This window comes from Lytechinus variegatus, chromosome 7 (assembly GCF_018143015.1).
Source record: "Lytechinus variegatus isolate NC3 chromosome 7, Lvar_3.0, whole genome shotgun sequence".
NCBI classification, from domain to species: Eukaryota; Metazoa; Echinodermata; class Echinoidea; order Temnopleuroida; family Toxopneustidae; genus Lytechinus; species Lytechinus variegatus.
The window spans coordinates 14,943,463-14,969,762 of record NC_054746.1 but is presented as its reverse complement, the minus strand read 5'-3'; the positions used below and the strand labels follow the sequence as shown (position 1 = coordinate 14,969,762).

Here is a 26,300-nt window from a genome sequence, read left to right as displayed (position 1 = left end):
CCCATCACTTTTTCTCTATTTCAAGATTAAAAATTAACTTCTCCCCGATCATTTACTATATTTGATTGTAACAAACAGGGTACTGTCTCACAAACAAGTCATGAAGGACAAGTGCTACAGAAATCCAATTGAGCCAATCTTATTGGAGGATTTCAGTAGCTTACACTGAAAGCATCGGGTGAAACAGGGCCCATAACTGAACTGAAACAAAGAGACAAACATCACCACATCATTAAGGATATCATCTTTACAAATCAATTCCCCAAAACAACCAAATTTGGGGTGAAATGAAGGAAATCTCTGCATATTTCCTTCATACTCTGTGGAATGACTACGAAATGAAAACAAATAATCCTTATGGACACACCCATATTGGTTTTGAGTGCAAAGGGTGATTGTGTCTTTCCTCCGTCAGATGGTAGTAGTTGAGCCCTTGTCCACCTCCTGGGAGTCCAATGAAGATCTCGCTTGTGCACTAGGTTGCATTCTTTATATAATCTTCAGGATATCCCTCATAAGGTTACTCTCCAAATGCAAGTTGAAGCGTTTAGAAATGCATTACATCAGCTGGGTCCAAACTTGCCGATCCATGAAAGAGCAGGAAAATGTTTTTATCTTCTTTTAATTTTAGGAATTGGTCTTTTAATACTTCAGTGTTTACAGATCATATTGAATCTCTCTTTGGCCGCTATTAGGAAACATGTCATTGACTTGGCATAATTTTAGTACAATTATGATGATCCATCATGTAGGGCATATTGGTGCATCAGCAACAAGGGGGTCATTGTAATGTTCAACTTTCTTAATGTCATTTTATAAACAAAATCAGCCTCTCGTCTTGTTTTGTTTGGCCTCTTCTTACCATAAGGATCACATCCCATCCTCTGGACAGTCTTTGCCATTAGAATTTCATAATGATAACATCTTTCAAATGTTCACAGACAATTATTATTGGGATTGACCTTCATATGGTTCAAGAATGACTAACTGAATGGCTTCCACAAAGCGGGGCCAAACTTGTTTTATAGAGTCCATCTCCCTCAAAGGGGCCAAACGTTAAACGTTGAAAATCTCTGAGATGAGGGGGAAGAGGCTCTCAAACTGGGAATCCGGAAGCTTCATGGACATGAGGTCATCAACGTGGTGCGTGACCAGGTCTCGTACATCGGTCAGCTTCATGATGAGCTTGGCAAAGAAGACCTTATCTTCGGGATGGTTGATTTTGGTCAGGGTCTGAAGAGTCTCCACCATCGGCCTCTGTATCTGCTCCACATCTTCTCGACTCACTATCTCGGGTCGATCTGGAGGAAAAAAAATGAAAAACATATTAATAAATATTACCTCACTCAGAGCATGGAACACAATGAATCATAGAAAATGTCAAATTTCAATTAACGACCTTTGAAAAAGAATAGTGTTTGCTGAATCATCGATAAGTCTCTATAGCCAAAGTAATATCAACGATAACCCTCTATTCATGCATTTCTGGAAGAAAATAAAACAATGTAAGCTTTATACATTTTGTAAATATTTCTGATTAATCAATAAACTAGGTTACTACAAGAGAGTGGAGCTTGTTGCTTGGACCTGACTGATCATCAAATGTTGAATCTACAATTAGTTCCCTGACTCACTAAAGCTAGGCTTCTTACAAAAATGACATTCTTACATAGACAACGGTTTCTTACCTGGTGAGATGATGGTGATTGCTTGCAGTAATGCATACTCTTGTTTGGTCAGCATCATACCATTGACTGCTTGGATAAACTTAAGCGTTGGTTCTGTTGCCGTCAAGAACCCCGAATTCAACATTGATTCAAAGGACCATTCGCTGCCTGTGATGTCATCAATGATAACGTTGCGCTCTGGAACATAGTTCTCAGCACACCTCAGCATGAGGACTTCAAGGATAGCGTTCTTGATGAGTACCGCCTGCTCATCGTAGGGCAGCCTTCGGAAGGCTGGAATGGCCTTGGTGAAGGCAACAGTTTGCCTGATGACAACACCCATTAACGTCATGTTGTAGATGATCATCTGCTGCATAGTGGGTTGGTCCGGGAGTTCTGCCATTTTTTCGTTCATACCCGGTTCCTTCTTGATCTTGTCCGATATCCTTTGATTGTCCACCTGACAAGATGTTGAGGTGAGGCTCGGTGAGTGGTCCAGCGGTTCTTCTTTCAAACAAATCTTTTGGGGCTTGTCCATCGAATATCTTTGGTGGTGGTGGAGCTTTTCATTGTCTGCTTTGTCCAGTGCAGAGTCCATTTTGATCATGCAAGGGTCGCTGGGCATCATGCCAGGGTGAGGTGTCATCGTCATGCCTTTTGGCACAAACAGGGAGCTGGGATCAAAACAGAAAGGATTGGCACCATTGCAGTTCATATTTGCAAACATTGCTTCAGTCTTGTCCTGGAATGCTTGCATCTTTCTCAAGATTTCGTCTATTTTCCCATTTGGCTGTATGAAGACAAAACAGAAACAAGAAAGGGAGAGGGGCATTAATAACAATTCAATCCAAGGTGTGATGTGTATTTGAATATAATGACTTACACCTAACATTTCAAACATTAAAGACATTTTACAAAGTGTTGTTTTCATAGTAAAGAAAAAAATCCATGACATTTAGTTCCTACCAAATTTCACTGAATCCTTTCAAAGATTGTATAAAGCACAAAGAACAGTATCAAGAAAAGTTCAGACCCTGTGGACATTATTTAAATACATGCAACAGTCCCGATCATACTTGCTTTGGAATGTTTAATACTGAGAGATGACATGCACACCAAAAAGTTCTCACACTTTCTTCCTTCCGGTTGAAGAAAAATTCAAGCCATGTGCAATGTTATTGGTCCCTGGTGACGATATCCCAGGAGCCCAATTATAATGTATGGAAACCCCACTTGTTACACTCTGCTCTATTTAACAGGCAACATTTCTTCACTAATCGCTCAGGTTCTCATCAATCGCTGTCTGCAATTGAATATTCATTTCAGCACTTGACACTAATATGCCTTGCTCGCAGCAGGTCCTGCGATTTATGTCCTCATGTTTCATGTATATCTGCTGCAAAACGAGAAGCGTCTGCACGCCACGCAATCCGAGTGTAATCAATACGCTACTCCGCGAAACTGGGTTAAGTTGCCGACGATTCTTCTAGTCTGCTCTACTTCCGTAAATGTTATTTTGAGGACGAGTCGGCTGAAAATTCGGGTAAGCAGATCACAGACGAAAGCTGAGAATTTGGAAAATGGAGCAACGGTGCAGGCACACATTACCCTTTAGCTAAGCTGTCTGAATACAGTGTCTTAAGTGTCAGACCGCTATGTTCTTAGAAGATTTTTAATTGATGCACAAACAGAGCTGCTGGCATCGGTTGCACGAATGTTCCCCATTACGCATTCTAGGCAGGAGAGGGCCATGTTATTCTAGAAGCGCCATGGGAGCATGAGGGTGCTGGGGCTTGTCCGATAGGTCCCTTAGAGATGTATCACGGAGGCCTGCCAGGCGTGATCACCATAACAGATTCCCCGCTGCATCACGTGCTATTTCCCATCGTTCCATAGTCAAAGGTGTGCTCCGTGGTGTCACCTGACCACCAAGCTGCATCATCCATGGATAACTTTCCTTTGAAAAATTACGCATCTCTCGATACCTCATGAATAATGCACGAGTCTTAGAGAGGGGGGTAGAGGGGAAGCACGTCTTGACAAAGCCCTCAAAGGTAGCAGCAAGCTTTGATTACATTTTTTTTCGCTGTAACCTATTTCTCCAGCCTCTGGTTGGTTGCAGAATGAGGGGAGGAGGATTCCCTTGCACCGAAACACAGGGGACGACCAAAAGACAGGCAGTAATCAGTCCTATTTGGGGTATGGTTACTTGACTTCAGACACAATTTTGATGAAAACTAGGCCAACGCATCCATCATTTTCTCTCCTATCCAGGTTGTGTTGACAGTATGTTCCTATCACCTTGTACAACCCAATACAGCGCTTGGCCTAATTCTGCAGTGTACGGCATCACAACAACACTTTGTAAAGAGTACTTTGCCTGTTTCTTCTATCCGATCCACAAGCACTTTGAAACATAGATGCATCAAACACCTTTTTCTCTCAACAACTTCATTTTTCTTTGTTTCCAAACAGAGATTCAAGCTTCAGGACACACCCAGGGGGAAGCAGATATACCAATCAATGCATGTTACTCCTATATGGTCTTAGCATTTCCTCCAAGGAGTATCAAGGAAGAACTCAATTCAATCTATGATATAAGATGATTCCCATGGTATCCCTAGGCCATCCAGGATTCATGATTAAAATAAAAACTATACCAGAGGAGAGGAAAGATTACAATTTACACACAATACCAAAGGATACTTGCTCAAAATGATACCTACATTAATGAACATAAATGTTTCCTACCTTATATGACAGTAAATGTCACAGTGACCTTGATGAAGCTACATGTACCTGCTAGAGGTGTATTAATTCTAGTCTTGTCCACCTCGTTGACCTTTTAAAATAGTTGTTGGTCCTTGCGGGCAGTTTGATTTACGGCCAAACAAACATGGGCCGCATCATTACATGCATACGCAATTCTAACCGAAAGTAAAGCACATGGTGCAATCCACAAAAACCTATAGCCTAAACCTAAAGTTGATCTCAAGCATACAAGATTGCAAGGGGATAGTTCTCCTTCAATTGGGGATTAAAAGGACGCTATCTCATTCACTTTGACATAGTGCGAACGCCCTTCTGGCTTTCAAAAGATATCTCATCAGTATTTTCTGCTAGTTTGGGCTATCATCATCATCTTGACAGACAGATGAATGGTCAGACATAGTGACAGAAAGTGCAATGATCTTTGTTTACCAAGAGATTCATGAATATGCATGTTTAAGCATCTATACACACAAAAATCATGAAAACAGGAAAGAATACGTAGAGGTTACAAGGGGTGGGAAGGAGGTATAGTAAAAGGAATATAGAATGAATCAGGCAGAGAGAGAGAGGGGGGTGCCACAGGGATGCCACTTAGGGTCTGTTGAACAAAAATAAAAAGAAGGGTGTCTTGAATTCACTATGATCTATCGGTATATAATTATTTTTCCCTTACTTTAAAGAAAAGGGAAGCGGGGGGGTGTCTTGTTTTGAAGTCATCATGGCCTTAATTATTATTTCCTTGTACAAATACAAAATCTAACAATAGGTAATACAATTTACACTTCACACATTTGAAGCAGAAATGATTGGGACCCAACTGATCATCCTTGATACCACATCACCGCAGTTTTTTAGTATTTATATTTTTTTTCAGTTTGTTTGAAGAGAGTGGGAACATGAACACTTGCCCACCCTCGACACACCATGGGTCTTTGTAATGCCTCGTGCCCTCTGCCTGTGATGGCTAGGGGCATGATCAATAGTTTGTCAATTTGCCCTCAGTTCCTCCTGCGTTTGTTCTCTGAATAAATGATGAGGTAAATATTAACACTGCTGGGTGTTTGATGAGAATTCATTTCAAAAGAATGATTTTGCTCTAATAACCCAGAAGCTGTAATGCTTGCTTTGCAGCGAAAGCAGAGAGGGATAGGTAAAAGGAGTAACAGATGGAAAAGATAGCAAGGTAATGAAAACCTAGGATACAAAACCTACAAGGGTTATGTTTTGCATCAATATATTTTGTTGCTCTCAATCATTAAATAATGTTTCAACTTGGCACTTTTTTTTGCTTGGATACTCTGAGGTATTTCAAACAAATTTAGTTTTTTAAAGAAAAGTGACACCAAAATGAATGTTTTTGTGTATTTTCAATTTCTAATTTTTCTCTGTTTTTCAATTCTAATACTTTTATTATTCTTTCATGAAAAAAAAATAGGTAGGCATCATGATTAGGAACACAAATCATCTAAAACAAATTGATTTTGATCTGAAATGGCAAAAATGATAATTCATTTTTAATGTCAGCTTGATAAAAATTTGTAGGTGAAACCATGCTCTTGAGCAATTTTCGTCTGCCACGCAGGCACAAGTCCATGCATAACTTTGCAACCACCTAAACGGATGTTGGAAATTTGGTCTCAAAAGGTGTGTGAGACTTTTCACATTACAAATTTAGCACAAAAATGTCCAGGAGGGGAGGGGGGGGGGGGGCTGGATCAGCCTTCCTGCCTTTAACAGGTTCAAAGAAAAAGATCAACATGATTTTAAAATAAAACATCAAATTCAAATTTCATTTGCTTATCTGTGACACTGGTTCATGCAATGAAGGAGACTCCTGGCTTTTTCCCTCACAGAAAGAGAACGAGAAAGTGTGGGGGGGGGGGGGGAGAAGAGGGTGGGAGAGGAAGGTGTTGGGGGGGAGGGTAAAGACAGAAGTGAAGCCATGGGATAAAAGTGCAAGACATCTGGAAGACCGGGGTTTGAGTGAGAAGCTGTTCCTTGGTACAATCATAGGGGTCAGACCAAACAAATATCCAAAACCAAATATTTCTGGATTGGGCCTATTAGAGAGAGGTGATGACAGCACAACCCAGTGAGTGTACAAACCGCACCCCTAACCAATCCTAAGTCAACCATATGCACAGAAAGAAAGAGAGAGAGATTGAGACACAAATGAAATGTAGAAAACAGAGACTACAAAGAGATGGATTATCAATATATAGATATAGAAGTTTGCAGTGAAAAGGACGAATGCACAAGAGGATATACGAACCAATGCACAAGTAGGCCTAAATTAAATAAGCATTTAACTAGCTGATATGGGAGATATTTAATTGATTTGTCTCTAATGCTATGCATGATAATAAAAACATAGGTTAACATTAGTTAACCTATTAGTTAGTTATTATTTTTTTTTACACATTACATGGCTCCTAGGATGAGTAGGACCCAGTTTTACAGAATACAAAGTGAATTTATGTTTGAATTAAAAATTATGATAATTGTAATTATCACTTGACCAAGAATAGCTCAATTCAAGCTGAATGTAAAAAGTTTCTGTGATTGAAAAATTAGTACCTTAAAAAGAATCTGACTTGGCTTTATAATGGTCTGCTCAATACTAATAACAATATCCGCTTCATTGTTATACATCTGAAATGTTTCATAACAAACACATCCTGAACTCTACCAGCAAATGGAGTTAATGAATATAACACCAATATATCTACATTTATTGATGTAGGCTATGACATACATGAGCGGGTCAGATTCCTCCCCTAAAACAATTCCGTGACTGCCAATATCATCACTAGTTCACACCTGAAACCACATCAGTGATTACAACATGAACTCTGTTATCATCTAACATTCTACCCGGTGTAACGACCGACTATCAGACGTCAGAATCCACCCTCGCCTACAAACTCCCCGGAATGCTCGCTCATTATCACATTCCCGTTTTGATTCTCCGATTGTCACTTGCCATCGACAGCGGCAAACAATCCCAGCAGACAAGGCTATTTTTTCGAGCGATTTTCTTTTCTTTTTTCTTCTTCAGCCGGGGGATGCGGCAGCATTTAATTTGCCATTAGAGGCAATCGCCCAGGCATGGTGTTGATCACACAGAGAGAGGGCCTTGACGGTTTTGTGTTATCATTGCGTATGGGCAGCTGAATGACTGCTCAGTGAGCTGGCGATACATGGGGGTAATTGTGCTTGAGTAATGCTGACCAGTCGATGGTGAAAGATATCATTAGTGTTGATCTAGATACGACCGTGCTCCATCGGTGGCATACAAACAGGTTTGGGAGAGACTGAAGAAGAAGCCGAATACAAGAGATAGAGAGGGAAAGAGGGAAGGGAAAGCATGTTCAGAATTCTGTGTTTACACACCTACTCCTAACCTTGTGCCATTTAGCATCAGACAATTAGCCAAGATATCCCCAACCTTCCACTGATGGCATTCAAAGTCAAAATACCGGTGGCATGCAGCAAGGACTAACTAAAGCGGCGGCGGTGAAGAAATGTTTTCTGACCCGGATGGTACATTAGACTTGATCCTCGCAGGCATCACACTCCAATTTTGCCATCTCCCATCTTTTCATATTGGGCCATACCTTGCAGCTCCACATCATTTATAGGTCAATTTAACAGCCCCATGGGTACAGAATCAACGCTTTTACTGAACGTGTCCTTCTGCTCCTACAGTTAACATGATTGGATAATTAAGTAATTATAATGTTGCACATCCATTAGGATGTCTTCTCTTAATTACTGAATACTTTTGCTAAATACAAGGAGGTTATGTCAAAATTTTACCATCCTAATCTATGTGAAAATAACGGGAAGGTAGGATGCGGAATAACCAAAGATTCATCAAACAATTTTAGTCTTCTATTTAAGCAATATAATGGTTCAACTGCATCAAGATGTGGGGGAGGATTTAAGATAAATAAAGAGTGTTAAGACAAAGGGGGAGAGAGGGCAACAGATAGAGGGGAAGGGGCAAAGGAAAGGAGAAAGGGAGAGGGGAAAACAGATAGATATGGTCAGAGGGTTTGGAAGAGGAAAGGGTGGAGAGGATAGCGAGACATAAAAGAGAGGAAAGGAAGAGAAGCGGCCGGGGGGGGGGGGGGGGGGAGAGGAGATCAAACTATAAAAATACTGAGGAAAAATTGACAAACAGCCTGGAGAAACCATGGAAAATGATAGAAAAAAAAGAAATAAGGAGAAAGAAAGTAAAATGATGAGATATAAAGAAAGACGACCAGATAACAGACCATATGACCCTGGCTTTCATCCAGACATTCTACAATGTTGTAGCCAACACAGCTGGAGCTTCAGGTAATTGTATGTAACCTGTCATCTTCTATGCGTGTATCCATCAAAATCAAAAGAGCCAATCACCAGAAATATCTGAGAAACTACAAAGATTCGAAGATGCAAGGTAAGGTCTACCCAGATCTTTACATCTAGATAATGGGAGCTGAGCAAATACCCCCACCTTGTTCAATTTCCCCCAAAAGCCACAGGAGATCAGTCTAAAGGATAACAACAACTGCTTTTGCAAGAAATGTGCTGCAAAAGGATCTGGACTTGCGAGAGAGAGTTAGCAGGTCCTGGACTTAGTACCTTGGCATAATTATCTATAGCCCACAAATGCTTTGTTCAACTTTCTCTGCTCATTTCAAGACTACAAGCAGACTTTCGCAGAGCTAGAAACATTGATTTTAAAAGATCATGTTGTAGAGCACGAAGGACCTGGGCTGACATGGGTTGTACCATAAAGATCCAGGACTTCACACTGTGACATAACTATCTGTGGCTCCAATACCTTCCATCATTCACTGCTGGGACAACATGCAGACTTTGAAAATGCAAGAGAAGTGGTCTTCTAAGGAACACGCTGTAGGCCCAGCGTTTTTGAAGGACATAAGATCCTGGACTAATTACCTTAGCATTGCTATTCGTAGCACCCGAATCTGACTTGGCCCTTTCTAGTGCTGTGATGAGCTCCTCCTGGTCCTTATTCAGCTTGGGGGAGTGGCTCAAGGGCATGACAATGCTACAGGATGGTGACGATGACGTCGACGACGACGTGCTGACAGAGGATGCAGAGGGTTGGGGAGAAGTGTGCTGCTGGGTGACCAGGAGCTGTTCTTTCTGCTTCTTCTTGTTCTTGCGTTCTAACGGTTTTCTTGTCTCTAACCTCTTCTCGTCCCAAACACCTACAATGAATAAAACAAAGAAAGCAGGAAATATTGTTAGACCTCCATACTTAATGGTCACGATAATAACATGAATAAATAACTCGACATAGCATATTACATTTTACAAGAAGATGCTTCAACAACTCTTACTCTCTATAAAAAAGGACATTGTGATACAGCATTTGTATAAGGTTTCTGCTTGATAAATGTTACTTCACATATGATAAAAAATAGCCTTCATTTAAAAGAACAGAGCAAGTGATGAATAGAAATGAATATTTGGTCTAATATACATTCATTATATTTGGTAATTCTGCATGGATAATAAGTAATACTCAATGAGAAAAAAAACATCAAAGTTGCATCTAATTTGAAATACCATGAGAGTGATTCATGAAACGTCTTGTTGGTGATTTTCACAGAAACACTCTCTTTCAGCCAATCAGATGCCATTATTTCAGTAGCTTTTAACAGATCTTAGTGAGAAACACCCTATAAATTGCTTCACAACAGGACCCCTAGGTTTTAACACCCCCATCAAACCCATAGCATAAGCCCTCACAGAAGCGTCAACATTAAGCGAATAGAAATAAAGAAGAATACAATCTATACAATCAAAAGTTCATTTAAAGTTCAAGTTGCCCCTATGATACCCTCTCTCCTTGTGACTTGTCGCTTCCCGAACAGCTCAAAGACTCTAAAATCAACAGGAAAGGTTGGAAGGAAGAGAGCCGTGAAGAAGAGAGAAAATCTACTTTGATTCCTGATGAGATGATCACACAATACAAACTAGAGATGAGTCAATCTATGTTGTTTTACAGTGAAAATGTTTGTTTCACGCTTAAATGTGTTTGTGACTGATAGCTATATAAATGGGGTTTCCCCCCTTTTCCTGAGGGGGGGGTTGAGGTTTCTAGAAAAATGCTACTACAAATACATTGTGTGATTAAATGCCATATGAGGGTGAATTTACACCCTCATAGGGACTAGGGTGTATTTACAATGCTGCTTACAAAATTTCCCAAAAATAATATTTCCACAACAATAAGACTTATTAACAATTGATAACCTTGATAATAGAAAAAATTCCAATATCTATTATTGATTGTTTACCTGTATATTCATCAGTCGGATTATTGTGTAAAAATATGTATTTCTAAAAGCATTGAAAACTTAGAAGATTATAGTGGGCTGGATAAGTAAGATCTGAAAAGTTCAACAATCAATGATCAGCTTAGATTGAGACAGAAAAACAGAAGAAAACAAATCATTTGGAGAAAAAAATTGTCAAGAAGCCGTTTTATTTAGAAAACTTTCAAACTTGAATGGTGTCATGTTTTCCATGGTGCACATCCCGTATCCAATAGCGTCCATCACTATCGCAGCCTCTCAACCGATACTGACATACATCTCTCGGCTCTCCTTTCGCAGGCTGCCAAAGCCTTAGGTGTTACCGAGGATCTCATTTTGGGATCCATTATGTCAGCAGTTGGATTTGGCTCCCCAACTTGGAGGATTGAGCCCGGAATCCAACCAGGTTGGAACCATTTTCCGACCCACCCCACCCTGCTCATCTATCTGTCTATCTCCATGACGAAGCGAAGCGGGGATAGAAGAATCCCGTTACCCAGTTGTTAGGGTGAGGATCAAATCAGTGCTGCTCTGCTGCATTAGCAAGGCTTTTACAGTCCCACATAAGACCTAAATAGGAAGCAGAGTGAAAAGCTATAAAGTTGGGTCAAAATGTGATCTGTTTTGATAGGAGTCACTTTGACTGGATTTGCTTTTTATGCCATCTCACAAAGGGTATCACTGCAAATTTAGCTACCTTTCTTGTCTAGATCTTCACCAAAGACACTTCTCCCACACAGACCCTTTTTGTATAAGAAATTAAGTGTCATCTTATGCAATGTCTTCTCTAAAATGGTGAATAAAGCTTTATTGGAGGAAAATCGCTCTGATTTTCCTCGAGTTCGATGCTGAGACTTTGCCTATTAGAGCACTTAAGGGTGATGATAAAGCCTGAATTTCATAATACAGACATTCTTTTTATATTTGTTTCCCTTTCCTTTTCTTCTTCAAAATACCTCTTTATCCAAGTGAGAGCAAGAAGGGTACATTCACATTCTTGAAACCAGACGTAGTATCCTTCTTCTTCTCAGTTGATTATTTTTATATTTATTTCCTCGCAAATCACTTCTTTCTCCATCAACTTTATGATCAAATGACTCTAAAATGCAACCCGTATCTAAACATCTCTCGATTCCTCCTTACCTGCTTGCAATGTCATATCATTTTTCGTTCTTATTCATTTTCTTTGGGCGGGCAACCAACATGTCTATTTTCTTAGATTTTTCAACCTTGCCATTGTCATCTGAAATCCATACCTCCTAGATCGAGAAATCCATGTTACCATCTGGAAAAATCTACCCTTTTCAAAAATATACTTCTAAATCGGTGGACTGCCCGTGGAAAATGGGGATAAAATCTCCCCAAATCTGAGGGATCATTTCCCCTCTCCTTTCCCCTACGTCATGAGGCATGTGGACATACCAGCTGTATGCCACATTGATTTTTTTTCCTCTTGTTACATTAAACTAGATGACAATGTCAGTCAGCTTCAGTTTATTTCATTATAGAGCAACATAGAAAACAGACAGAAGGACAAAGATAGAATGTCCATGTCAAAAGGAATTGGCCTGTATTCCGAATTCCGGTTTAACCTAAACCAGTTTCAGTCTGGGCTGAAAATAATGGGACACTAAAGGTGTCAAACATTAGTTTACACTGTAATGTTTTTTTGTGTTTACTAAGATCCTTCCCATGTTTTGATAGTAAACAAAACTATCATATTTATCATTTCAAGACAATTTCTCATGATTGAATGCAAGATGAGATTTTATGTTAAATCACCTAATTATACAAACTGATGTCACCTTTGGCTACCTATATTTAAAACACAACTTTAGTCCATGGTTTAACGGTAGTTCGCAATATGGGCCATTGTGACTTTTTCAAGATTGTAACGAATAATAAACAGTCAGTCAAAAGACAGTTTCATTCTTAGATGCCTTCATGAGTCCCTATTTTGTTGTGCCTAGGAATAAAGAAAAGGGGGAAAAAATTCTCAAAAACTTTCATGTTGAAATGAATTGCATAATCATAAATGACGTTCATGAAAAATAAATACCTTCCAAACACCTTGCAAAAATAGCTACTCAATGCTTCTTTCTCCTATACAATTTAAGATTTCTCATGAGGTATCTATCGCAAATATATTCATTGTATTTTCCTCAAGTTCTACTGATTTAGTCAAAGAAACCATATCAAGCCTCATATCATAATACATATACTTCAAGATTATGAAGGTACTGCAATTATGAAACCATGGAGGTTATCAAAATAAGTTCATCTAAAAAGCTAAATTAGTCATAAGTACAAACATGAGTGGAATGCTTGGTTCGGGGCAATAGAGTAATCAAGTCAAGATGCTCATGAATAGGAGATCTACATAGTAGTATGATGTTGATGATGGTTAAAGGCGTTAAGAATACAATAAGCAATAGCCATGCCTGAGATGCAATGACTGTTCCTTTTTTCTCTCTCCTTCCATGCTCCTCCAATGCAAGTATGTCAAGTGAGTCACGCGAGACGAAATTGACGTCAGTGTAACGCCGGTCACGGAGGAGCACCAGATATTGGTCGAGACTGGGAGAAGAGGAGGAAAGATTGTGACTGAAATCCTAGCAATATATTGACATTTTAAAATGTTGCGAAAAAAGATTTAATATTTGGACTGGTATCTTACTGACTTCGTTGTTTTCACACTATAGCAGGGCCTATTAAGTTACCAGATGCTCACAAATAGGATATTTACCATATATAAATCTGAGGCAAACCAAAATTATTGAAAGCTTGCTTACTGCAGAGGATTGGGGAAAGGATATGCACATGGAACACTCCGGTATTCTTGTTTTAAGATGCATTTTAAAAAATCTTCATAGCTAAAAGCAACAAGTGCAATAGCATTACTCCATATACAGAGCAATGCCAAAATTGAACACTTTCACTAAATATGTTGCATGGTCATTCAACGGTAGTTTCTCTTTGACAAATGTTCAGGTTCTCATAAATTCAAATCTATCATCTGATATTAATAACATAAACCTGGAATGGGTAATTGACTCAGTAACTAGATATTTACTTGTAGGTAATATGGCTTATTCGTTTGGGTATATAAATTATCTTGTCATTCGATCAAGTTCAACATGCTCACAAGTTCTTGAATTGTGCTGTGTTGTCTTAGGGAATGAAAAATATAGGTCTTTCTATGAAAATCATGAATTTGTATGGCCATGGTGATTTTTTTTAGTAATGGAATCCTTGTTAGGGTCTGGAGGTTTCTGAAGGGTCAAATGAATCCATCCACATTCTCCACCAAATACGCAGGATAGGAGTGTTCTCTTGGTCTTTGGTCTTTCAACAGGTAGACCAGCCAACCAGTCAGCATCATACCTTCGGGCCACGCCCTCCATGTTTGGGGAAAATATCACATCTAGGGGAAGAAAATATGGTTTCTTGCAGCCCGAAAGACAAACAACAACATGGAAAAGTGACCCTGCTGCCCCCTGTGGCTGACATCGGCACAGCTTCTTGAACTGTTTTTGAGGAACCGGTGGTGACAACAGAGCCACAGTCCCCAGGCTGCTTCACCTAGCCTAGGTCAGACCACCGTTCCTTGGGCAGACAGACCTATGGGTATGGATGATGGGTGGTTTCATCAAGCCCCAAAGCTACGAAGGAACAGCAGCAGACTGGTAGGTGAGTCAGGGGAGAGTACTGATAGAATTTGCAGAGTGCTGCCAAAGTTAGTAAACTCAACTGAAATAGTATTGAAAAAATCCTCCATCCTATTAATATGTGATAACTAAACTAGAGAGATACAACATTTGTTTTCTCATGATTAATTCTCTGATTTCATCAACTACTTCAATTTCATATAAAATCTTTTTTTTTTATTTATCACATTTTATAAAAGTGTGGGAGAAAATAGAATAATTTTTTCTGAGCATATTTACATAAATATTTCAAAACCACCAAATACTACAGAACATGGAAACGGAATACTAGCCTATTTATTGAAATATTCTTTTGTCATTCATTATGATGATTGTCAGATTATCAAGGCACTCGTAATTGGAAAATATATTGAAATATTTCTCTTGGCAAAAAAAAGAATAAACAAATTACCACTATATCTTAAAATTAAAATAATCTGTTGGACTATACTATCCTAAAATATATTTTAATCTCTTAAAAACACCATTAACAAGCAGTACAATATTTCCCAGTTGATCACCCTCTCCTCTTTTCCTCCAGTCCCAAACAAAGACATTTTTGTTGGGTTCTTGAGGTGTTGACACATCTCCCGAGACCTGTCGCCTTGAACTATGTATGGTGTGGCTCTACCAGAAACAAAACAAATGGGAAATAAGCATGAGGGGGCAAAAAATCCCTGGTTGCTAGCAGAGTTATCAATCAAGCCTGGAGTCAGTCATGGTCATTTACTCTACCACTGTTTAATTGTCGTAAACATATTCTGGGGGTCGTTGCACCCTTAGTTACCACGGGAGGGTGCTTTAAAACTGCAAACAGGACTTAAACTCTAAGAACTCCAAACCAGCTACATATCTTGGGCAAGTATGTGTAAAAGAATATGCATGAGGAAATGTAGGCCTACAGAAATGCCCCATTACACATAAAACACAAAGATCACATGATATATTGTCTTCTGCCATAATCATATTGAATAGAATATCAATCAAAAATTATGAAATCATAGAAAAAATAAGATATTAAACATGAATTCCGGATATACATGTTGTATGTTTAGTATAGCTAAATATGTATGTAGGGCTAGATCTGCAAAGAATCTGTTATGCCATGAATTCTAATGTCCCAGTACAGAATCAAAGGTTGCAAATATGACATCTTATCATATCACATTAAATCTAGACAATATGTCCTGATCACACTACATCTATTTTGTTATAAATTGGGTTTCAGTGTTCCACAAATAACGGTACTCTACAAATACTAAACATGTATTCCTGGTATATTTTGTCATTTTCTGGACAGCAATGCCTTTTATCGTGAAGCATATGGAATGCACGTGCTGAGATTGCATTGAGCTGCATATATGGTGCTTCTACCACATGTGGGTTTTTTTTTGTATACCCTCCTTCACATGTAACGATCCCAATGGCAAACATAGTATTGATCTGTTTTTACCAAAATAGACATTCAAAAACTGACTAGTGTGTGCATGCGTGAGAGGGTACAGGGTAAAGGAAAGATGAAGCAGAAAGACAAAAGGGTAGCCAGGGATAACTTGAAAAGATGAGTGGTACAAAATGCATAGATCGGAAGCAGGGGGGGGGGGGGCAGAAGCAAATGAGAGGTTAGAAATAATGGCCTGTAATCTGAACTCGGGTTTAAATCAAACCTGGTTTAAAGTTGTGGTTTAACTATGGAGGGCCAATTGGAGGACAAATCTCGAAGAGTACACATTCAATTTACTATTAGCTCATATGACACCCAAATTGTTAAAATTCTTCTTCATTATGAAAGCAAAAGGAAACAAAAGAGTAAACATAATTAATATACAATATAAGCATAATTTTTTAAATTTTGGCTTCCTATAATTTTAGCACAGAGTTAGACCGTGGTCTAAGTTAAATCTGACTTCAGAATACAAGCCTATGGAAAGAGAGCTTAGAGGAGAGAGAGAGATCATGAGAAAAGCTACATCTGTAAGCCCCCAAGTAATAAAATGTCATTCAAATATTTGAGCATATATAATGTATATATTTTACAAGATCTTAAAATCACTTTATTTCTTGTCAATGGTGTACAAAAAAGGACTGGCCAACAGCCCCCCCCCCCCATGATGAAGTCCTTGATGTCCCACTGGCACAGAGCGATCAGTGCATGCATTTACTATGTACAATAGTTTTGTTTTATAAAACAGCAAAGTATTAAAAAATGACATCTTACAATGCATGGTAAGTATTCTTCCACTACCATACAGCAACAAGAGTGTCAAATACCTCCACATTGACAGATAGAAAAGAAAACATCGGAAATGAATTCAGTCCAATGGGAAAAATTTGGGAAAATACAATGCCCAACACTGCACACATGAAATGGAATCTCATTTGAGCGGACAGGTTATTAATGAACAGATACTGTTTGACATATACGTCTTGTTATATCTCGCCAAGCCCTAGCTCACACAAAGAGTACTATCAATTACTATTATAACCCCCATCTTGACTGGAGCTGAGGTCTCTCACAGACCCTGCAAGAAATACATATGCCCTTCAACAGAAAAGGAGAGAGACTTACAAAAAAGATAAACAATCTGGTCATGTCAACCAATAATATGACAATATAAATGAGAAAAATTCCTCATCCCCAAACCCTGCCAGGTTACAAGCACTTTTCCTCCCTCGGCAGACAGGCGGTTGTGGCAGAGAGCCCCGTTAGTCGTCCTCGTACATGCATGCCTGCCCTGTACACGCATGCAGCGACGAGATGGGTGGAGGGAGGAATAGATAGGAATACATCATAAAATATGACTTGCACACCGAGCGGAAGATTCTTCTTGGCTGTCCTCAACAACTGCGGACAACCTCCCGACATAAGAAATCAAGTAACCTCTTAGAAAAGTGCAAACATTGGTATGCAATGGACCCCATTTTTTCCCTCCTTGCCTCTCCCTTTCTCGTCTCTCTCGCTCTCGTATTTTTCTTGAAGCATGAACTGCTAGCCACAGCTAACAATTTTGATATCTTGCATGCACGATAGAGTCCGGTCGTGATTGCAGCCGGTATGACACGCCGTGGCAAGCATACTCAAGCACCATGATTAAGCAAGTGTAACTATATTAGTCAGTCACAGGGATTCATGATCATCATCTTCATTATCATCAACAAAGGCATATGAACAGTTTATCTCAATTTTGTCAACACTGAACAGATTAAAAAATATTTCAAGTTTACCACTTCTCCAGCTCAAATTATACCCAGTATTTCAAATAAAAGATTGATTCCATTTCATTATTATTTATACGTGTATAAGCTTTAAAGGAGAGCGGATTGAGCGACACTGTGTTTTGTCTGTCATTGGCTGTGTGTTATAAATAGCAGTCTTGAAATATACCTTTTGAGATACTAGTATTTGTTACTGATAATAAATTAGCCTATAATGTTTTTAAGGAAAGTTATCTGCTTCTCTACTTGGTAACATCACTATTGCAGTACATCATTCAAACAGGTCTAAATTATGAGACTACACTGCTCAGAATGTTGAATTATGGGAAATGAACCTGGCCAGACATGAGTGCTTGAGAACTTAAGGTGGGGCTATTAAGGCTGCTGGTTTGTATGCCCTTTAAATTCTTTGTTTTGATACACTGTCCATTTATGGTACAAAATTATATAACTTTGAATGACTTATCTTTTATAAGGTGAACGAGTTAAATACAACTTCTTAAATTTGGTAATTCTATTTTTTTTTCAAGAAAATAAATCAATTTGAACAGTACTGTCTCTTTATATTTCACATGTTCTCATAAAATTTTTAAGCTTACAAAATGAATATTATTTTCATGGAAAGTGAATACTTTTTTCACGGAAAATGAAAGTAATTCTCCCTGACCAACGTTTCCTTCCGTCTTCACTTCCTACCATCGAGAACAATTCTTGAATGCCTCCGCGCGAAACGGCTGCTGATGAAATGGTGTTATTATCATTATTAAAAGAATTAAACCGTAAACCAGGAAGAAGCAGCAATTCATAGGGTCCTGTATCAGGAGGATAATTCCTTTTTTGCGAAATTTGACCCAAAATGGAGACATCCTGCTGAACCTTGTGTCGCCATATCATTGATTTTGCTGGTAGATTTGTTAGAGTTGACACTACTTCAGGAAGTCTTTACCTAGACAATAGTCTTGCCGGGTTGAATAATAGTTAGATACCCATATAAGAATGTTGAGAATTGGCATTTTGAAAAGAACACTAATTAAATCTCTCGAAATTTAGTTTAATATTTATAGGGTAAATTACTTTAATTCATAATGCACTGTATGATATTCAACCAAAAATTGTCAATTACTATTTTGTTTTTTACCATTTTGTTTTATAGATGTATAAGGCAATAAAAAAGCCCACAACAATTTCTCCATTGCAAATGTCATGAACAAGGGGGAATATTGCCATCCCTGTTTATCCAATACCTGCAAACATACAACAAAACAAAAAAATGATCTATAGCTGTACAGTTCGGACAATGCTACATGTCTTACATTCATGTCATATGACTGCACATTGGGCCTACTACTTAAATGTTCAGTAAAGTGTAGTTGAGTTCTTCCTGTTTATGCCACTAATTCTAGTACCAAAACTGATTTATCAAATGGAAAAAAATACAAATAGATTTTTTGCTAATAGGCATGGCACAATTGCATCGAGTTCACTTGATCGAAAATGGCATCATGAAAACATGATTAGTGTAAACTAAATTCAACTGATGTGCAATTCAACTTGCTATGCCCGTGGCTGCTACGGGATATATCTTAGAACAGTACCCCCCCCCCCCACATACATGGCCATCTCTGACACAAACACATATTGGAGGGGTCTATTCTCCTTTGCGTGTATCCACTGCAAAATCACTACCATCTTCTTTTGACGAAGGAGGGCGGGGGTGGCTTGCCTCCACATGACATACGATTACAGCGCGCTGGGCTGAAATCTCCACTATCCTTAAATTGCTAAATAAAGATCTACAGGTAGGGATTGATTGAGTGTAGTACGCACACCGCGCTGTCATTCAATGCCCCATGTAACGGGAACATTAGCATCGCTGGCAGCAAGAAAACCGCCAGCCTTGCTCCTCAACTGCCCCAGTTAAATACATTAATATAAATGACTCTCTCTTACATGCTAGTGAACCCTCCCCTGCACTTTTAGTCAAGAATCTTATCCCTGAGAAGTTTTTGACCCTTTTCTTTTCTTTGGTTTTTCTATTTGTGGTCTGTTGTTTCTCTTTCTATAAGTGTTGATATTTTGTTTGAATTTTTAATTTCATGAACAAAATAGATAACATTTGTTCAAAGAGATAGACAATCTGTTCATTTTCTTAAATCCACTCAATGTGATTTGTTCATTCAGTTGAAAAAAAAGTCTCAGTGGAAGCTGATAACATAGTCTGAAATTAGTCAAATATGCAAATCCTTTTTCTCCTCATCATCATGACAATCTTCATTAATCATTGTCACCATAACATCATCAACATGATCATCATCACCATCATCAAGATCATCATCATCACCATCACCACCACAATCATCATCATAAATACCATTACCGTTATTATCATGATCATCACCATCACCATCATCATCATCATCATTATCATCACCACCATCATCATCATCATCATCATCATCATCACCACCATCATCATCATCATCATCATCACTATCACATCATCATCATCATCATTACCATCACCCGCCTCTTCCTCTTCATCACAAACTATCATTTCTCTATGAGCATTCTATTCTCTCAGAAACCTTTAACAAACTCAACCGAAAACATGTCACACATGTACCAGTCTTTTATGACGCAATAAACCATCAATTCTTGAGCAAATCAGCTCGTAATACTCTTTTAATGATCATTAAATTGGCAACACTTTCACCACAAGTGGCTGCTCAAATCCACTGATTAATTAGAATCATGGAGCCCCTGCCAACTTTTTTTTCCTCCTTCAATGAAACAGTCAAACGTGTTCTTTTACGCAATAATCAGAAGACTTCAATGTCACGTCTTCCCCATTGCTCCATTACTCAACGCAATAAAGATTCCACTTTCATATTAGAATTAACACTTTACCTGTGCTATTGTACTTTTATTTTATGACCAGTGTATGGTAGCCTTATAAACAAGTCAACACAGAGACAGACCAGTGACTCTTATGAGGGAATTCGTGGACAAAGAATAGAAAGGGAAAGGGGACAACAAAAGATGGCTACAGATTGTCAAGGTATGAGGAAAGAGGCAAAGAAAGAAGAGAGCTAATAAATGAAAAAATAGACATCAGAAAGAAAGATGGAGAAAGATTTAATAAGAATGAGAAAGAAATTATTGTGACTGTGACAAGAGCAAAAGTAATATATAAAATGCAATCCATCACAGAATGAAACTTTATGTTTGGTTACAAAATGCTGGAGTTAAAAAAAAAAGGCAGATTAATTCCATTCAAGATGTTAATGTTAATGAAAGTACAGGCAATCTATAATAAATACCTATCTTTATCTAGGGCAAACAGCCTTTATAAAGCAACCACTATGTATCGCCTGATTGGACCTTTAAAGGCAAAGAGGTTGTTGCCATGGCGATGGATGAGTGATGAGGCAAGGAAGACATGAAGGAGGATGGGAGCAGGATGGAAATTGACTCATTACCATGATGGATAATTGTCGTTAATCTGGCTGTCGTGAGATTCCGACAGATTTGAGGGGAGGCGTTCGTTTTCGCTTCGTGTTTTCAACTCCTTCCAAAATCACCCGCAGGGCGCATTTGGAGAAGGCGTGGAGCGACTTGACGAGAACTGATTACAATTAATCAATTACTCAGCTTCGGGGATAACAATGATGATCGCATGTGAAGGAACCTGATTGAGTATATCCTCAAAGGTGTAATGTACTTATCAATTCGCATTCATCATTTCTAGGACAAAAACAATTCACTTATTTTCTGGTATTTTTTAAAAGCATGATAACAATTGCTGCATTCCGTACCTAAGCAAAGGTTTGAGGATGCAACATCCACTTATTACCTTCATATTAAAATATTTTAAAGGAGGGAAATAATCATAATTTCAAGTACTATCAATATCTCTAATGAATTCTAAAATACAATAGGCAAATCATTAACCACATCCTTTACTAATGATGAAATTCTCAAAATATCTCCCGATTCCAGTAATTTTACTACTAATGACAACTGCAGAAGTTTCCATGCAATCAAAAGAGTTAAAATCACGACTTCACAGACACAACATCTTACATGGAGAAGATCACTTTGTGATCCTTTTCTCATTCCCCTCCATGTAAGAATTCCTGTTACATTGTCAAGGAAACAGGTTGAAAATTTTGTAAATTGACCTAGATCAAGGTCAAGTCTGGAGAAGCATTCCTGTGGTGGTTTGATGTCGAAGTCTGGTCTACAACTGGGAGGGGTCATTAACTAGTCATTTAGATGTGACAGAACCTGAATTGTGACGAGCCATAACCCTAGTCACACACAAAAAAACGATTCCACACCGATAAAAACTATTATAGTATTTTCCATGGGATATCATTGGACGGTTTGGAGTCGGTTACATGGATGTGGCTGTGGCATTAGGGAGGGCAGCAGAGAACCATTTTCTTATATCAGGAGTGCAACAGAACAGACACTTCAAGAAGTACTGCTACTCCATTCAATGCTACAGGTGTTCGATGCAATTTTTTTTTCTTTTTAAATGAAAATGAAAGATCTCGGAATTAAAATTCAACGCAGATGTTGGACGGAATAATCGTTGGAATTGAAGGCATGGTTTCAAATATTGGCTCAGATTTTCACCATTTAAAAATAACTTATGTTGGATATTTAAATTAGAGACATACAAATTGCTCTTTTTATACTATAATTGAAAGGCTTACATCATTTCAAGGAAACAATTTCATTTTTTTTTCAATCTAACAAGTACATCGTAACAAGAAACAGAAGTTATTGTGAAGTAATATGATATCATTTTCAAACATTGACTGATTAGTTTTCAAACATAATTGTAGTCCCCTCACCACATGATTTTCAAGAATCAGAATGAAATCTTTTTTAATAAAAAATGTTCTCCAGCTAGTTTATTCTACTACAAGCATTTACAAACAATGAAACATGTTTGCATAGATTTCACATGTTTATCGTCACTCAAAATAGATTTGAAATACCCTTAAAGCTTCAAAATCATGAAGGAAATTTCATTATATGGAGTCAAGCTTTATGCATATGGAAGGCTCATGGTCTACAGGGAACTACTCAAAAACTTTACCAATTCGGCAACAATACTATATTTTCATTATCCATGCAGTTTCGTTCTACTGATAGAAATTACAAATTGTGGGGGCAGTGCGTGTGGGGGGGGGGGTGTCGACAAAATCTGGATCAGCCATACTCCTGTTGCTACAGTAACCAAATATGTTTGCCACAGATGTTTCAAATATCACTTGAAAGCACAGGTCCACCAGTCAGCATCAAGTACATCTACTGAACTACGACCTTTCTCCATACCAACCAACCTCAGGGAGACAAGACCAAAAAAATGCAATATGGGGGAAAAGTGGAGAGAGGGAATGATATAGATTTGTCCCCCCTCCAAAAGAAACTGGGGTGCTTTAGATTAAAGATGATAGGAGGAAACAGACAACATGACATAAATTGGTAAAATATTGACGTTCATGCAGCATCTTCAATTATTGGAAGCCCGCTATCCCCGTATCTGTGGGCAGTGTAGCATTGATTATTGCACGATTTCAGCCTGTTCGGTAGATCCGCCTTCTTCGATTGCAATTATATATACCCCTGTATTACAGCAGCATGCAGGCCAACCAATATGCATGGCTTTCTGCTCAATCATGAAATTGAGAATGCACCTATGTCCTCTCTGTGTAATATCTCTCTCTCTCTCTTTCTTCTCTTCTTTGTAACTATTTTTTGTTATCTGTCACCATAAAGTCCCCTTCACTTTCTACCTTTATCCCTACTTCATGTATGAACATATTTGTTTCTAATCTTTACAAAATATTTTAGTCCATCACTAAATTCTGTTATTATTTTTTTAACCTCCCCTCGTCCCCCCCCGTTTTTCTATCTCTAAGTCCATGCACCTGCATGTCTTTCCCCAGACTACTTTTCTTCAAATAATGTCAAATGTATGTTATCGTCTTGTCAATTTTCAAAGATTCATACATTTAAATTTCTTTCTTCAATACAGCAAGTTGGAACAAACATTTACCTTTTTGCCTGCATTAGCTTTATGCTACGCACCTCACTATGAACATTTGAAAACATTCCCCTCCCCCTTTTTCCTCCACCCTCTTCTACGCCCCTCTTCCTCTTTCTTTACCCCCCCCCTCCCTCTCCTGCATTTCACTTTCTCTATTATTCAAATGCCATGTGCAACTCTTTTTTTATTTTTTTCATTGGCTCAATTTCACAAGCTTTCTCTATTGCCTCTGGTGTGTTTTTGCAGACAGCGAATATATGCAGAATGCACTCCGTTTGAGCTCTGCCGCAGTGTATTTGTTTGTGCAGCCCCGAATTAAAATAAACCCCTCTTTTTTTATAGTTATAGTATTTTTTTCATCATCTTCTCCTATTTCTCTGAATGCAATATGGTTTAGATAAACAATGTGCACCACGAGCTGGTGCAGTGTTGATTAAATTCTACATTTCTTTGATTTTTCTTGATGTTGGTTATTCCTTTTTGCAATTCAATGAGCTCATGTTGACAATAGGTGGTTTCAGACCGCCTCGAAGTTCGCCAGTTCCAGGTATTCTCTGATCGGGAAATTTACCCCGATCAGAAAATACCAGGTATTTTGGTAATGTGAAAGCAAACTACGCGTAATCTCCCCGAAAGAAAATACCCGCTAAATAGTAGGTACTTGGCGAAATTACGAGAACTTTCGTGGGGATTTTTCCAAGGTCGCAGGTATTTTGGCGATGTGAAAGCAAATTACGGGAACTTTTATCCCAGCGTGTCGTTGGGCGCGGCGGCGTGGGTGGCTGCTGGGCTAGTGATTTTGAATCTCCCGCCTTGCCTGCTTATCAGACCACACTGCGCATGCTCATAACTTCGGGAACTTATCCCGAAGGATGTGTTTCGGGGCGGTGTGAATGCAGGAATAATTAACGGGTATTTTTTAGCCTTAAAAAGTTCTCGTAATTTAACGGGGATTCTTGTGATCGAGGCGGTTTGAAACCGCCTAGTGATAGGCCCACAGTATGTTGTCGTCAACAACCTTGCCCTTTTGGTTCATCCAAAGCAGTTCATTCTAAACCATTTCTCTTGCATGTATCCCTAGGATTATTCAAATTGCTTATAGCTGGTGGGTCATCACTGCTTTCATTTCAACTAACTGCATGCTATTTCAAAACCTACTACATGTAATTATTCTTTTTCCTTTTCAAGGAGAACCAAGACTAAAATGGAATTTCACATATAATCAGAACAGACTCATTTCCTGGTAAAATGACAGGCAACAATTCATTGCCTAACATGGCAGAATATGAACATAGTGGCTCATACTGTTTTCGTAAATTTTCCCTGTAAACTTCCTCATATATTCAATTTTTTCTTTCCAACTTTCTGATAAAAATACTTCACATTCCATCTTTTATTTACAAACCTCAAACACCCAATGTGAATTAGAATGTGCCCCTATCTTCAGTAAGTGACACAGTTTGTGGCAAATGTGCAAACTTGCAATCGGGGGGGAAAACATTTCAGAAGTATTTTCTAGGATAGTCTTCTAAGTTCTAATGGGTTTGCTCCAGTTGCTCTACTCCTACTGATAAGGGGACATACATTGTCAGCTATTGATGTTTGGCCTTATTGCTGTTTAATCTCGGCATCAATTAACCTGATAACCAATAAAACTAAGAGTCATTCGGTCTGATCATCACATGGTCTTAATGATTCATTTTTCCTGCTTCAATGATTAATAGGCTGCTATGGGTATTGTTTGGTCCAATAGAATAGATCGAGCAGAATTTCATCTAATTCACATTAGACAAATGATCATTTGTGAGAAGGTGATAAGGCAAAATGGTTAATAGACTTACCTTAGCCCCCCCCCAACCCTTATAGTTAAGGCCACCGTACACCTTACGATTAGTCTGTGACCAAATGCAATGTGAATATTGAGACATGGAACATCTTACTTTGGAAGGTTCTAAACCTGTGACGATGCTACCATCCATGTTAGAATGAAACCAAATTGAATATCTAGTCATATAGTGACGTCATAGCAATGTTTTGATTGGCCATGATTTGAAAACAATTTGGCTTTTACTCTAAATCAAAGGCCTGCAATCAACCATATTAATAGATCATGATTTTTGCAGCAAATTTAAATCTGAAAAAAAGATACTCTTTATTCACATTTTCAGAAAATAAGCAAAGTGTGATTTGTTCCAAATTTGATTGTGGACTACTCTTAAGGTGTGTGGAGGCCTTGAGGAATTAGCAAAAATGTTATGCCGACATAAAAACCCTCTAGCTAGACTTACGTTCAGGCTTCATGCCTACATCTAGGCATTTCTGGAGTCTGCAGGCCGGGCAATGCCGCCTGGTGTACAGGTCCATTACACAGTTTCCATTGGCTTCACAGGTAAATTTGGCCTTGCTCTTGATCTTACGACCGAAAAAACTTTTACAGCTCTCGCACGAGACCACCGTGTAGTGCAGGCCGCTTGCCTTGTCGCCACACACCAGGCATTTCTGCTTGGAGTAGTCAACCGACATCTTCTCGAAC

The 26,300-nt window shown here is 38.6% G+C and overlaps 1 protein-coding gene across 1 annotated transcript; it reads right to left on the bottom strand.

Moving 5' to 3' along the window:
• Positions 1-633: 633 nt before the first annotated feature.
• On the bottom strand, positions 634-26,300 carry LOC121418526 (oxysterols receptor LXR-alpha-like). The gene is made up of 4 exons (XM_041612440.1): positions 26,056-26,300; positions 9,393-9,667; positions 1,689-2,457; positions 634-1,301 (listed from the first exon to the last, which is right to left on the bottom strand). Exons 1-4 carry the CDS (start codon positions 26,288-26,290, stop codon positions 1,057-1,059), a joined length of 1,524 nt encoding a protein of 507 aa, XP_041468374.1. The 5' UTR covers positions 26,291-26,300; the 3' UTR covers positions 634-1,056.

Bases quoted from the DNA above. Each gene is read 5' to 3' on its own strand.
- LOC121418526 (XM_041612440.1), bottom strand. From the start codon at position 26,290: ATGTCGGTTGACTACTCCAAGCAGAAATGCCTGGTGTGTGGCGACAAG. The intron at 2,458-9,392 runs GTAATTAGTCCA...GTCTTCATACAG, and splicing joins CTACGAATAGCAATGCTAAG to CCAAATGGGAAAATAGACGA. The intron at 1,302-1,688 runs GTAAGAAACCGT...TTTTTCCTCCAG, and splicing joins AATCACCATCATCTCACCAG to ATCGACCCGAGATAGTGAGT.